At 40.7% G+C, this 16,398-nt stretch overlaps 1 protein-coding gene across 1 annotated transcript; it reads left to right on the top strand.

Annotated features, from left to right (window-relative positions):
* Positions 1–2,145: 2,145 nt before the first annotated feature.
* Positions 2,146–14,536, top strand: LOC121399391 (serine dehydratase-like). The gene is given in 8 exon segments (XM_041579974.1): positions 2,146–2,181; positions 2,183–2,317; positions 6,200–6,239; positions 6,409–6,548; positions 11,115–11,203; positions 12,964–13,194; positions 13,464–13,588; positions 14,312–14,536. Coding segments are annotated over 8 exon segments (978 nt in total). The 5' UTR covers positions 2,146–2,157; the 3' UTR covers positions 14,506–14,536.
* Positions 14,537–16,398: the final 1,862 nt, after the last annotated feature.

Here is a 16,398-nt window from a genome sequence, read left to right as displayed (position 1 = left end):
GCATATAAAAATTAGGTTTCGGTTCGGTATTCTGCCGAATCTTTCACCAAGGATTCGGGGATTCTGCCGAATTCCAAATAGTTTATTCGGTGCATCCCTAATCAAAATGCACAGAATTGTACACATACACTGTTAACAGTGTGACATGACAAATAAACATATAAAGCTAGAGCTACTAACAGTTACGTCTAGTATGAGGCATACCAGGAGGGCATCTGTAGGACCACCTTCTCTGGAACAAAAAACACTGCCATCTTATATTTTAACAATTTTTCCCTATTCATAACATTGGCATCAAGCATCATTTTTACTGGTCAGCTGGTGAAATATTGGCCAGGTGGCAACCCTAGACATCGGGTGTACAAATGAATTAACAGCTAGGCTCTACTACCAAACCTATGTTTGAAGCTGAACAGTCTTATACCAAAAGCTAAAAGTAAAATAATTAAAAAATAAATATATAGTAAAATAAATAGTTTGATCGTGTTCCTTATATATCTTACTGGATTTGAGAAGTAATCCAATTTTCAGCATAACAATAAATACTGTACACTGCAAGCAAAAATGTCCAAAAGTGACAAACAGGCACTTTAGTTCACAGATTGCATAGGGACATGACTGTTGCATTAACAAAAGGGCAAAATAGGCATTTGCCCAGGGCCAACCAGCATGTGAGCATCTCCAAAAATGCATATCTCTTATTTTAATCAGATGGTATATTTTTTTTTTTTTTTTTAGCTCATAACTTGAATGAATGAATTTTCCTTATTCAAAGTTCTTAAAATCTTGATAACATCTTGGTATAAAAAAAGTTTTACAAATTGAATATTTTTTTTCCTGAAGTCATCTGTGAGATTTCGAGTAAAGCTGGTCAAAGACGCAAAGATCTCATCGTACGAATCGAGGATGGTTTGTGTGGAATAGGTGGGGGAGTCCAAGGACACATGTAGAGGTAAGCATTCATTTGTAGGCTGATTCAGTTGAGTATAGTGCTTGAATTGTAAAAATGATTAGTGTGAAGCAGGTAGAAGTTTCAGTTAAGGGATCTTTTACTGAGAAATCTCAATTTCCAGTCCTAACTATGCTGATCTGCTCTTTGCTCTGATGCTCTTTTTTCTGTATTGTTGAAATGTTTTTATTAGCCTAAGCTATATTCTAAATTATAGCAACAACCTTGGTGCCAATGTCTTGCTGCCAAACATAGGGAGAAATATGGAGGGGAAAGATATGAAGTAGGTAAGTCGGGTAGTGAAAGGTTACAGTAGTCCAGATGGGAAGAAAAGACCAGTGCAGAGATGATGAAAATGGTCCAATTCTTGTTACTAAAATGGTAACATAAAAATAAAATGCTCAAGAGTGAATTATTATGATCCTAGTTGACAGTTGGCAGAGGCTTGTGGGCAGATAATTGTATAGAATGAAATTGGAAAACATCATAACTTAAGTATTTAAGTTGGTAAGAGAAAAATTGCCAGCACTCGGTTTGCCTTTAAAAAATGATTACAAAAAATGAGGTGTTAGTACCACACTTTGGCCAAAATATGTAAGCTCACGTGCCACGTCAAGGCCCCTCATTCTACGGCAGCTGGTCAACGCCACATCGTGATTTAGACTGATCGCTGACGATTTCTTTTTGTATTTAAGATGGAAACACTGGCAGAACAGTTTCTAATAAACAATTAAATACAGTATGTATAATGCAGCGACAATCCATTATAAACTTGCCCTGTCAGCAGTGGAGTGGTTATAACATTCCGTAAAATTCTTTCTCCTCCCAGCAGGCACTCCCTCAGGACCTTGATCTGTTATCTGTAAAGTGTTTAAAGATTGTTTGAGGCAAAGCGGTCAGTGTGGATGTCAGGCTGCATGCTGTCAAGGCCTTAGTACTGAGCTGTACAAATGTGACAAGGTTCTCTGCTGAGATCAGGTGTGTACTGTGTTCTTTGTGACTGTGTATCGCAGTCCTTTTTACTGGAGGGCTTCCTCTTGTTTAGTGCAGTGGAGTAAACAAAATACATAATGGTGCCTTATGTCTGAAGTAATCTGTCCATGTTAACTGGGGGAGCAGTGTCTCTAGCTCTACTGACATAACAGCCGAATGACTCAAAGCTGTTTATACCCTATTCTGTATATAAACAGGTTGTGCTTCTTTAAGAGATGGATTTTGCAGAGCAAGCTCCTTTTTCATATTGTCACTCCTCTGAAAGAGAGTCGTGCTTTATCCAAATTGGCTGGGACTGAAGTTCTCATGAAACTGGAAAATGTTCAGCCTGCAGGGTCTTTCAAGATACGTGGGATTGGACACTATTGTCAGAAGGTGAGTGGCCAGAAATATGAACAGCTGCCACATCATGTAAAATGGCACAAAATCTCAGTTATGCATACAGCTTTAAATACATGTTGAAAAGTGCATTCCTGTTGTTGCAGCTCTTTCCTATGAGATATTTAAACATACCAAGGATGAGTTGCACTGAATCTACTTTGCAGAGAGCATATACATGATTGCAATTAGCTTATATAAAGTTACGCATAGCTTGTAGCATACACACGGATACACACTGCAGGGAAGATGAACGTGTAAACACACTGCACAGTTTATATGCAGGAAGCAGAGACGGGCCAACCCGGCCAGGTGCCCTAGGCAACCTGGCCAGCCACGGCGCTGGCTGAGTGCCCTCTTGATTGCACATGCACCAAAATGCTCTCAAGTGTGCATGTGCGAAACGGTGTGCGTGCATGTGCAGAAGCACATTTGCGGGAAAAAAAATCGTCGAGGAGAGACGGGACTGGACATGGGGTAGGCGACGTGCCTGGCGCCCCACCAGCTTTGCGCCCTAGGCACGTGCCTACTCTGCCTACCCCTAGTTCCGGCCCTGGCAGGAAGAGACACTGGGGCAGATTCACTGAAGGGAGAATTGTCGCCAGCTTCACACACTTCGTGCACCTTTGCAAGGCAAACATTTGTTACCACTACTCTAATTCACTAAAATGCGAAGTAGCATCCTGGATCCAAATGCTGGCGTCTTTTTGCTAGCGTACTTCAGCAGTATGATTTCAAAGCGTAATTATGCTAGTGATCGTTTTTGCCTAGCGAAACTTTGTTTGTTATCTTATGCTTAGGTCAATTTGAAAAGGGTGGGTACATTAAAGTCATATGGAAGTCTTTATTAGAGATGGTGCAAATGCTTGAAGTGGCCACTTTTTATTACAAATGTCCAAGGAACCTGAATAAAGACAAGAGAGATCTTATAATGGCCTACACACGAGGCCACCCTAAAATTAATGTTCCATGCCCTTCAAACTGGGCAGCAAACTGGAAAATGAGGTTCAATGTAGATAAATGTAAGGTTATGCACTTTGGCAAAAACAATATAAATGCAAGTTATACACTAAATGGCAGTGTGTTGGGAGTTTCCTTAAATGAGAAGGATCTAGGGGTTTTTGTAGATAACAAGTTGTCTAATTCTGGGCAGTGTCATTCTGTGGCTACTAAAGCAAATAAAGTTCTGTCTTGCATAAAAAAGGGCATTAACTCAAGGGATGAAAACATAATTATGCCTCTTTATAGGTCCCTGGTGAGGCCTCATCTGGAGTATGCAGTGCAGTTTTGGACTCCAGTCCTTAAGAGGGATATAAATGAGCTGGAGAGAGTGCAGAGACGTGTAACTAAACTGGTTAGAGGGATGGAAGACTTAAATTATGAGGGTAGACTGTCAAGGTTGGGGTTGTTTTCTCTGGAAAAAAGGTGCTTGCGAGGGAACATGATTACACTTTACAAGTACATTAGAGGACATTATAGACAAATAGCATAAAGTGGATCACCGTACCAGAGGCCACCCCTTTAGACTAGAAGAAAAGAACTTTCATTTGAAGCAACGTAGGGGGTTCTTCACAGTCAGGACAGTGAGGTTGTGGAATGCACTGCCGGGTGATGTTGTGATGGCTGATTCTGTTAATGCCTTTAGGAATGTCTTGGATGATTTTTTGGACAGACATAATATCAAAGGCTATTGTGATACTAAACTCTATAGTTAGTATAGGTATGGGTATATAGAATTTATTTAAAAGTAGGGAGGGGTGTGTGTATGGATGCTGGGCATTTGGAGGGGTTGCACTTGATGGACTTTGTCTTTTTTCAACCCAATTTAACTATGTAACTATGTAAATGTCTGGGGAAAAATGTTAACCCAAAAAAGTTTAATAGTTAGGACTTTTGCAGGCAATAAAATAAGGAAAAGTCACCTGCATTTTTACAACTTTAATGCATTTCCGGTACACAGGATATGATGTCACTGACATAAGATTGAGGAAGATGTAGCTGTATTTTAATAGTTGCCTTGTCTGAGGTGGTGAAGTCGAAAAGTCGCCTGGCGATAGAGTGCGAATGAGCACTGGCAGCAGTCCCATTCGCCAGTGAATTGTCACCTACACCTGTTAGTAAATTGATGATGTCCCTGTGGATGGAATTTCTGGTGAAATATCACTAGCGTTAGCCACTTTGCCCTTTAGTAAACCTGCCCCACTGTATTTAACATACACAAAGACATAAATACATACAAAAAAATGGGGAATGTACTTCATTCTGCAACTCTACAGATAATTTGGAAGGAATTTACTAGCCAAGCAGAACAAGGAAAACTAGAGCTGCAAATTTGGGTTTAATAGCTTTTGGGTACTGGTAGCGACTGACAAAGCAATGTTGCATTCCTATGATGAATATAAATCACTGTTGTTAAAATATATGCATTGAATTTTCCTTATATTTACCTTGCAAGCCAACTTCACATGACTATGCAACAGATATGGTTTACCAACGGTGATTTATATAAATTCTGGTAGAAACTTAACTTAGATGGTTTGTCAGTTGCGCTGGAGGAGTAATTATACCCTGGTAACTATGTAGAAGTTTGAATGACAGGCTTGAAAGTTAATTCGATCACTACAATCAATGTATATATTTAGTAATCTTTGTTACTTCTATTCTCCTTAAGGCACATTGAGTACTATTAGTTTGGCCTAATGGTTCAGAGACTTTGTGAAGAGAAGTTTTATATCTTATTCCAAATATGCATTGTATTGCTGAATAAGAGATTTTTCAATGATCTGTTGCCTATGGCATTATGTCATTTTATATACTGTCTTGTTTAGTCTTGTACCTCAGTTCCACCCATTGCAGTATGAACCAGTCTGGAACAGGGAAATGCATCGGTTTTCCCTAGTCGTCTGCTGTGTTGGCTTGGATGGATATTGTGATAGCTAAAGCCGTTTGACACACTGACATGATGTTATATATATAAAGGTTGGGTTAGATATTTCCTAAAGGAATAGAGGTTTAGGAAGGGACCTATTGAATAAACCAGATAGAATTGTGCATGGCTGACGGTGCTGCATAAAGGTTGGTTCATTGACACAGAAAACAAAAATGTTTATCAGAAGGAATTTCTGGACTTTCTAAAAATAGTGTCAGTGCACAGACTGTGTGTGGAACAGCATACTTCATCCTGCTTGCAGTCAGATTAAAAACCACTAATACCAGTGTCTTAACTACCGGGGGAGCAGGGGGTGTGATTGGGCCAGGGCCCACACCCCCTCAGGGCCCCCTGGCTGCTCGCGCTCCACTGTCTTCTATGGATTTCCGGGTGTACGGAGGGGGGCGGGGGGCCCGGCTGCACGTTCTGCGCCAGGGCCCGTCCCCCTCTAGTTACATTACTGACTAATACCCGTTATGCAGCAGTTAACAAATATTATACAGACAATTATTTGTGCTTAATTTGCATTTTCCTTTTTCTAAATTTTATTTCAACTAAGGCTGGAATTGAATAAGGAGATAAGTGTAGGGACCCATAGGGTTAATCTGCCCCTATGGCTTTAATTCCCTACCCTTCCTCCTTTTCCCTAGTTGCTGGGCAAAAGCACATGTATCTAGTGTAATTTACATATCCTTATTTATTGGCCAAGAGGTGTAATGACCACTTCCTACCACACTTCAATATAGTGTGCGGAAAGGGGTGGATCTTCCTCTTTAGCTGCTGGTGTCCTGATCAACTGGTTGTACAGAAGCAAGGGCAACACATGATATAGAAAACATAGCTGAGGTACTCACCTGTGAGAGCAGAAACAATGGCTAAGCATTGGATAGGGAGCAGAGAAAGCATTGAAAGCAGTGACAAACTAAATATTTATTTTCTCTGTTTTGTAGCTTGCGAAGAAAGGCTGCACGAGGTTTGTCTGTTCCTCAGGTATTGATTAAGCTACTCTATTTGGGTGTCTGTTGATCTTTTATCTTTTTTTATACAATAGTAATAGTTTTTCTTTTGTATCTATATTCACTTACAGTATCTATCGTGCTTTCTTCTGTTGGTGCTTTTGCTATCTCTGCCTTATACATCCTCTGTCTCTCACACACAGGGGGTAATGCTGGGCTTGCAGCAGCTTATGCTTGTAGGGGACTGAACCTCCCAGCAACCATTGTTGTTCCACAAAGTACTGGAGCAGATATTGTACAGAAGCTGCAGGATCTGGGAGCTGATGTTGTGATAATTGGAAAGGTAAAAACCCCTCAACACTATCCATTTATGCATTCATGTAGTCTCTCTAGAAGTGTAAAAGAGGCCTCAGACTTTGTTGAAAACTTTGTTTGATTATCCTTTGTATTCCTTTACTGTGCACTCCCAAACAACAGCAGTTTGTAAATCCCTCCCCCTGCACCCACTTATATACCCCTGCGTAATAGTCTGCAGTATATTATTCTTATGCTTTGAAAGGTGGGCTTATGGTTTACCAATGGCCCCCACTGGTACCATGGCCACAGTACAGGTACGACTCCTGGATGACAACCACACATTCTCCACTATGTTAAATATGGTTCATCCATACATGTATATTTTCCAGAAGCTTTGCTACTAGTGGGGCTTGGTAATGGGTTGATCGGTGAGTTATTACATCACAAGTAGGTGCTCAATGCACTTCTACTAAGTAACCCTTCAGATCAGCCCTTGAACCTATCCATTGGGTTAGTGCAATTGGGTCTCTGTTTGTGGAGTCATATTGTACTTATATCTAACTGTCCCACTGAATAATAAGCCATATCCTTAACTAACTCTTACTGAGTGTGGTCAGAATTAAGGTAAGATTTCTAAAATGGTGATAACACATTTCTTTACAACATTTTCCAAGACCTGTACAAGTGAACTGGGCATGGGTATATATTTGAGTGGATTTACTGGAGAACTGTCTTTTCATCCTATATGTTAACAATCCACCGCAACTCCTGTATATCAACTCACTGCAATGGTGGTGCTGGTCATCCGCAGACCCGGGCAGGTCCCACAACAACAGCAATTCTTGTTCAAGGATCCGCACACACTCTATTATTCTGTAGTTGGGGAAGTGCCCCTTTCTTTATTTTATAACACCACCAGTGATACTGGTGGTGTTATAAAATAAAGAAAGGGACACTTCCCCAACTGCAGAATAATATAGTGTGTGCGGATCCTTCATCCTATATGAAATAATCAAACAACCCAAATATAATTTTATATTACCAGGGCTGCTATCAGAGGTGAGATGGGGGAATGTTGTGCAAAATCTGCATCTGAAGGGGGCCCAGCCCATACCCAGTGTCTCATTTTTCAGTTGGTTTTGCTGTGATAGGGAATGTATGGATATAAAACCTAACAGCAGTTGTAGCCAATGTCTATTAGTACTTCAGCTCATTTTCCATGTGGAAGGCTCTAATATTATAAATATTAGGGAACCAGGGCATGAAACTGATGAGGGACAATGGGCTCTAGATTAGTGAGCCAAGATAATGACCAATGCATATTTTAATTATATAGGGTTTATTTACTATAGCTACAAGCACTGAAGTACTAAATGGTGCAAAATTACTTAATCTGTGGGTTCTGGCAGTGCCAGAGGGGCTGCTGTAAGAGGCAATAGACATTCACTATTTCGTGAGGGTGGTGGGGGGGGGGGCTATTTGGCCCTCTGTATACTTGAAATGCCAGGGCCTATTAGCACCCGTACACAGAACACTTGAGCTTGAATAAATTGCAGGTGCAATCCCCGCTCTGTAACTTGTCCATTTTGCTATTGGTTCCTACAGAAAACAGCATAAGGTTGAAAGTACAGATAAAACAGGGTGTTTTGCCCTTGTCTTTTGCACTTTGCAGACCATCCAGCTCAAAAAAGATTTCTTTGTTGGGTAAGTTTTAGTTATACTAATTACAAAAATGCCTTGTTGTCACAGTAGCTAGGGAATTCAGCTATTAACAGATTAATGCGCAGATTAAAATATAGCCTACAACAAAACATTTATTGTGTCAAGTGTAATTACAGACATTAAATAAAACATTTTATCAAAACCTAGAATATAAACAGTTTGGTGAATTTTATACATGTCATTTAGCAAAACATTAGCGTATAAAGTGACTCATAAAATGTATGAAAACAGACCTCAAAGAGCCTGCAATTAAGGTGAAATGATTCGTGGAGATAATACTTAGTTGATAGGAGCAGCTTAGTGCTTTGTGTCTCAAACAAGTGCAGTCCCAATACCAAGAGACATCTGCCTTCTACTATGTCAGCTTATGGGTAACCATTTAACCCAAATGTGCCTGTGATCTTCACCTGTTTTCAGTACTCTGGGCCCTGGTGGCATTTTCCATAAAAAACCTTCAGCCTTGAAGCAACTACAGAGGGGTACATGGTGTCTGCTATCCTGCCTTGTACTGAGGTGAGAACCTCAATCCCAATATCAAGATACAGTACATCTAACTACTAGTATATCAGCTATGTATGGGTTCTGCCCAAACAAAACCTCTTAAATTGCTATTTCTGTCGTTAGGTTGAAGTTAGCAGGATTGCCTGACCATTTCATGTTGTGTTTGAGAAGCTTTTGTCCAATTTTCTTATATGCTGGAATGCACATGGAGCTAACTCCCTCGCACTCAAAGCTCTAGTTACAGAGTAAATTATTGTAAACAGATGTGTGTTTTTAAAATCTTAACAAAAAAAATTAATTTGTTGCCCTGATAAAACAAACAAACTAAGGTCCCTATCACATTCCCACACACTACTTGAATATTATCATTAGCCAAATATATGACTGATTACAGTATTGGAGTAAAAGAGGCACAATCCATATTTCATCAATAATACTGATCTATAGGACGGAAAATCATAAACCAGCTTAAACCAGCTGTAAAATTGGTGAAATACAGTACCAAAAAGGCAGTCCAGTCTTTCCCTGGATATATACCGTATATACTCGTGTATAAGCCGACCCGTGTATAAGCCGAGGTACCTAATTTTACCTACAAAAATGGGAAAACTTATTGACTCTTGTATAAGCCTAGGGGGAGAAATGCATTTCACACTCCTGATCCCGACTGTGTGCCAGCGAACTACAAGCCAGTGAACTAGAAGCCAGTGAACTAGAAGCCAGTGAACTAGAAGCCAGTGAACTGAGCACAGTGGGGGGGCTGAAGCTGAAGGAGGGCTGGAGAGACTAAGGTTGAACATAGTTGTGTGGCCAGACCAAAAGTGACAGTAAAGTTGCAGCAAGTTCTACTCTGCACACACTCACCTCCACAGTCTGTCCCAGCTCCAAATGAAATCCCACCACACACACAGCATGCAGCCAGGCAGAGAAACAATCCCAGGGAATTCGTGCTGTGCTGCTCAAGTCCTCCCTCTCTCTCTCTCTCTCTTGTGCTGCACGAGTCTGCTCGATCTCCCTCCCCCTCCCTTCCTGCTTTTCAAGTCTCCCGTTCTCTTCGTGCTGCTTTCTCCGTGTCACAGCCCGAGTAATCTGATCGGGCTGCAGGAATGTGACAAGGGAGGAGCGGAGCCGAGCACCAGTTGATTCAGACAGCAGAAAAGAAAAGCTGCGCATGTGCCAGGGTTCTACTGCGGGTCAGTGTAAAGCCGGGAGGCGCTTCCTGATGACGCACTGAAGCAGTCAGAGAGGAAGACTTTTGCCAGGATGGGGGTGAGTGAGAGCACGCAGGAGCTCCTAAGCGCAGCCTTTCCTTTTGCAGCCTGACCCGCGTATAAGCCGAGGTAGAGTTTTTCAGCACATTTTGGGTGCTGAAAAACTCGGCTTATACGCGAGTATATACGGTACTGTAAATGGATTCAACAAATGTAACATAGTAAGTTAGGTTAAAAAAAGACACAAGTCCATCAAGCTAAACCATTTCTGTCTATATACTGTATAACCTGCTTATAGCTTCCAGTACACAGGCAGATATATAAGCTGCTGACAGACTTAGGGGGTTATTTAATTTCAATTTTTAAATCCAAAAAGTTTCACCAAACTAGAATCCATGATTTGGCCTTATTTATTATTAAAAAAAGATCGATTTAATCAGATCGTAGGAAAACTCGATAAAATTGAGTGAAAATCCGAATTATATGATTTTTCCGGAGTTTTTCCCAAAACGCACGTTTTTTCCGGCTTTTTCCAGAAAAGACAGAATTTTTTGGATTTTTGCCCAAAAACCCACAAATAGTCCAATTTCGGGCTAATTCTAGCAGAGACCACAGAAACTTCCAAATATGATAGTGACCTTTCCCATTGACTTATATGCAACCTAAGCAGGTCTGAGATGACGGATTTTTAGATTCTGAATTTTTGCAGCATCGGGCTTTAATAAATCCCTTAAAATTCGAGTTTTAAATAAAACCCTGAAAAATGTGAGCTTTGCCCCAAAAAGCCTTACTGGAGCTTAGTAAATAACCCCTTAAGTATGGGTCTCTCCGACAGGCTTCCCCCATCAGTATCTGGATCAATATCAATTGACCGGATGTCTAAAAAATGTTTAAAAATCCATGCTTTTTATGTACCGGTATGTCCACCACTCCACTAACAGGAGATATTTTATATCCTATCTAGCTACTCCACATCAGGGCACAGGATACACACGATACTAATATTATAGCAGCCAGATGAGTCCAAGCAGGTGCAGTTTTCACAGACATGATAGAAGGAGTTGCAGGGCATGGTGCCTGGAACAACATGCCTACTGAAAGGGTTATATGAGGATTTCCAGACCTTCCTCTACTACAAGGTGTTCATCATTAACTCTCTCCCCCTCTGCCAACTGCAGGTCTGGGATGATGCTGATGCACATGCTCACCAGCTGACTGAAACTCCTGGCAGTGTGTATATCTCTCCATTTAACCATCCTCTCGTCTGGTGAGCAGAAAATCATAGTATTTTTCTTTGTGCACTCATACGGTATCTTGGGAACTGCAGAAACTGGCTCAACAAATGAATAGTTATGGCAGCTACTTCTCCCATATGTCCTATTAGAATTGGTGCCATGCAAGAATGAAAGGAGTAAGGAATAAGTACTGCGTTCACCTTTTTTTAAATCAGTCCCTATCAACCTTTAGTTTCATCAAGTCTTTTCATGCTTTCTACAAGCATTATCAAGGCCTCAGCCATTTGAAGCTTTCTTACCATAATAACAATTATAGATTGCATATAGACATATCCTTGTATTTCATATGTACAGAAAAGCTGTAACCAAAACTGCAGTACTATTATTTGTTTAGAAAGTCTTTTTCGGGTAATTTAACAGAAGGTGCAACGTTTGCTACAGGTCTAATTGCCTGTAGCAACCAATCAGCAGGTAGCATTTACTGGTTTAGCATTTAACTTATTGGTTACTATGGGTTACTGTGTCGGAGTAAAAATGAGCATGTTTTGTTACCTATAGGATGTGAGAAATTTTATTGTAGAAGAGAGAAGAAATTCACATTAGACTGCCCTATGGACAACTAGATGCTGCCCAAGCAGTCCATTTTTATCTTTCAAATTTTGCAAGCCTCCAAAATGAGCCTGGTCTTACACTTACTGAAAAATACTGATTTAAATGTTACTACACACATAATGGAATGAATATTTTTACTACACATTTATATACAAACTAAAGTCTAACTCAACTCAGGGCTGGAACTAGGGGTAGGCAGAAGAGTCACATGCTTAGGGCTTAAAGCTTGGGGGTGCTAGGCACGTATCTGCCTAGCAGACGTATGTTGCCTACCCCATTCTGGCTGAGGGAGTTCTGCACTCCAACTGCAAAGCACACAAATGTGTGCCAGTCCGCGCTTGTTTGCATGCATATGCTCACATTTGAGTGCATGCGCAGGGGGAGAAGTGCCCGGCCTGGGGGGGGGGATTTCCAATAGGAAAAATAAAACACTCACAGCTTGCAATAAAACAATATAGACTTTATCTAAACTGTATTTAGTAACTGTAAACGCAAATCACACAATATAGCTTTAACTCTGCGGAACCTGTGTGGACTATCAACACCTGACACAGTCTCTCAATGCCACAGTCCCACATCGGATGGATAAATGCAAAATCACTCCGGTCAGATCAATGTCCCTTCCCCAAGAGCTCTTATGTCCCCAGTTAGCGCTACCTGCTCCAAGGTACCTTTCCTTTTGAAAGTAGTAGCTGCTCCCACATGGCAGGTACACGGGCAAGACCTGTCCTCACCCTGTCCAGCAGCCGTGTCACTCTCCACAGATCTGATTCTCTCTGGCTGCTGCAGAAGGGATTTTCCTCTTTAAGCTCTGTGGGGAAACCCTGTACATTTGGCTCCAAAGTCAAGCTGATGGCTCTCCAGCCTGTAACTGGGCTGAATGATGTCACAGAAAAACAGGGTAAAGATTTGTTTGATGCCCTACATGTCTCTCTAATGAGCAGATATGATGTATTGTAATTATACTTTAAATTTATGTGAATTGTATTTCTTATAATATACTGTACTTATTGTTACTAATAGCAGTAAACCCTTGTTGCCAGGCAAGAGGTTTAAGCTTGGAAACTATAACCAGCGTCTCTGAATATTTGAAACCAATTGTTATCTCTTACTGCTGCCATAGTTGATGGCTTATTCTTAAAAATTACAGTCACCTTGACTTGTGAAATTTTTTTTTCAGGGAAGGCCACTCCAGCCTTGTGTGTGAACTAAAGGCCTCTTTGGGTTCTCAGAAGCCAGGGGCACTGGTTGTTTCTGTAGGGGGTGGTGGGCTCCTGGCTGGGCTAGCTGAAGGGCTGAAGAAGGTGGGCTGGTCTGATATTCCCATAATTGCAATGGAGACTAAAGGGGCCCACTGTTTGAATGCAGCTCTTGAAGCAGGAAAACCCATCAGCCTTCCAGATATTACCAGGTACGATTCATGCCATGCAAACATTTTCTCCTTTTGTCATCTATTTACACATTAGAGAGTTCTGTACATATTATGTATATATACATATATATTACAATACCTTTTTTACACGATTATCCCAGCACTGTGCCACCCACGGAGAACAACAGCTTACTTACAGTAACACATCATAAGAATAGGCCCTGGCCTAGAATGACAAGTCTTTTCTTACTGATATCTGTAATACAATGACCTGTCAGTGTGTAAATGTGTGTGTCTGTCTCTTTTAGTGTTGCCAAGTGTCTCGGTGCCAAGACAGTATGTGACAGAGCCTTTGAGTGTACAAGGGAGCACAACGTTATTTCCATTACTGTTGATGACAGAGAAGCCATACGGGCTGTGGAAATGTTTTTGGGTGTGTATAAAGGGCAGATGCTCTTTTTCTATGGGGTTTCGAAAAGCATTCTTCACTCTTTTTTCTTTTGTATTCTTACATTTTCTTTTTAGGTCCCATTTTTCATTAAGTCATACAGCATCATTTTGTGAAAAAGAGCTCTGTAGAATATAAGAATAGGGATGCACCGAATCCGCTATTTTGGATTCGGCCAAACACCTGAATCCATCGCGAAAGATTCGGCCCGAATTCCAAACCAAATACTAATTTGCATATGCAAATTAGAGGTGGGAACGAGAAAACATTTTTTACTTCCTTATTCTGTGGCAAAAAGTCAGGCGATGTCCCTCTCTGCCCTTAATTTGCATATGCAAATTAGGATTCAGATTCGGTTCGGCCGGGCAGAAGGATTAAGACGAATCCTGCTAAAAAAAAGGCCTAATCCTGTCTGAATCCCGGATTCGGTGCACCCCTACTTTCAACATAGTATTTACCTTTTTAAATGTAGACCTATGGCTATACAGCATTTGATATTTTATCAGCAGCCATTTGGTTACATCATTTTCTACCTGAATCTACAACAAATTGCTTCATTCCCAATTAACAATATTGCTGTAACTTCCCAATACCCCTCTGGTAAAGGCTTTATTATTTCCTTCATTGTGTCCCCCTCATTCCTAATGTCTTACATCTACCAGGTTCTGATTTACATCCCCTTACTTCATGTTCAATCCTTTTTCCCAGATGATGAGTTAATTTTTGTGGAGCCTGCATGTGGAGCTGCCCTTGCTGCTGTCTATTCAGGACATATCCAACGCCTGCAGCAGGAGGGAATCTTGAAGACACCCCTTGACCCCATTGTGATGGTAGTGTGTGGAGGCAGTTCGATCAGCATTTCTCAGCTAAAACACTTCAAATCCCAGCTGAATATGAATTGAAAACTCCAATAAAATCAAATTATTCCCTTTCTGTCTTTGTATTAACATTAGAAAACCAACTCTGCCAGAGATGGATAAAGATAAAATCGGGGTAGTGCTTTGGGGCTGGGAGCCTGAGGCCCCATTTTTCCACACCTTCTCTCTCTCAGAAATACATAGGATTTCGAGGTTGACATACCGTATATTTTGGGGTTAACAAACATAAATAAATAAGTTAGACAACTAGAAAAGAAAAGTTTCTAAGCATAGAGGAAATTTGCTGGCTTTGCTTGGTGAAATGCTCTGTTGAGCCACAGGGAGGAGCCAGAACACCTGAGTTTTACAGCATCCTCATAATTTGTACAAACTTTGGTTTAATTGTGATTGATCTGTGTCTCAGTATTAACTTTATTTTACACACCCTTATACATCCCTGTTTTCTTTGCCCATATATGTGTCCTGATCCTTTTTCCTGCATCATCTGTATAGTAAATGCTCAAACCTGTGCCTCTTCACTCTCTGTTTGGTTGCCCTTTCCTCCCTCTCTCCGTCCCATCTCTGATAAATATCCTGATTCCATAAACCCTCCTTTAAAAGCTCACTGGGATAAGACCCCTATAAATCATAACTCTCCAGCCAATATCTTATGTAAAAAGGTTCCTCAAGGCTGGGAAATCCTATTACCAGAAGCCCCATTAATTATACCAAGTCAGTTCTCCCTCTGGCTGTAATATATTATCTGCAGTTCTTGCAACTAAGACCAGGGCCTGTCCAACTACAGAGACTGGAAGGGACATAAAACATGTATTGAAAAATCAATAGAACAACACTATGGCCTACAATGCAGGAAGAGAGAACCAAGCCTGACAGCTTCTATGTGCAAACTCCCATCGATGTCTGCAGGAAGCAGCATATAGCATTGACAGGTTACTGAGCGGATTTCTTCTTGTATAGATTATGTAGTTAAAGAAATGATTAAAAATGCATTTTAATTAACAATATAGGTAAACATTTTGTGAAAGCTCCCCTGTAAAACAGGGCTGGGAAATGTAAAGGCCTCTGAATGCAAAACAGAACTGAACAGATCACAGAAGAAAGGAACATCTACCTATAGCCTTTAGAATAATGGGGATCCTTGTAACTGTTGGCAACATTTAGGGTGGTGAACATTCTTTGTCAATTTACCTAATCAGAGTAAGCAGTGCGGTAACCCCCCAAATATTAAATAAAGCTTTCTGTGACCATATTAAGACACAAAGCTACAGCTGATGTGCCTATAGCTTTAAAGGATCATGTCATCGGAAAACATGTTTTTTTCAAAACGCATCAGTTAATAGTGCTACTCCAGCAGAATTCTGCACTGAAATTCATTTCTCAAAACAACAAACATATTTTTTTTATATTCAATTTTGAAATCTGACATCGGGCTAGACATTTTGTCAATTTCCCAGCTGCCCCAGGTCATGTGACTTGTGCCTGCAATTTAGGAGAGAAATGCTTTCTGGCAGGCTGCTGTTTTTCCTTCTCAATGTAACTGAATGTGTCTCAGTGGGACATGGGTTTTTACTATTGAGTGTTGTTCTTTGATCTACAAGGCAGCTGTTATCTTGTGTTAGGGAGCTGTTATCTAGTTACCTTAGTTCCTATTGTTCTTTTGTTTGGCTGCTGGGGGGGGAGGGTGGGGGTGATATCACTCCAACTTGCAGTACAGCAGTAAAGAGTGATTGAAGTTTATCAGAGCACAAGTCACATGACTTGGGGCAGCTGGGAAATTGACAATATGTCTAGCCCCATGTCAGATCTCAAAATTGAATATAAAAAAATCTGTTTGCTCTTTTGAGAAATGGATTTCAGTGCAGAATTCTGCTGGAGCAGCACTATTAACTGATTCATTTTGAAAAAATGTTTTTTTCC

This window comes from Xenopus laevis, chromosome 1S (genome assembly GCF_017654675.1).
Source record: "Xenopus laevis strain J_2021 chromosome 1S, Xenopus_laevis_v10.1, whole genome shotgun sequence".
NCBI classification, from domain to species: Eukaryota; Metazoa; Chordata; class Amphibia; order Anura; family Pipidae; genus Xenopus; species Xenopus laevis.
This window is presented reverse-complemented; position numbering and strand designations above follow the sequence as displayed.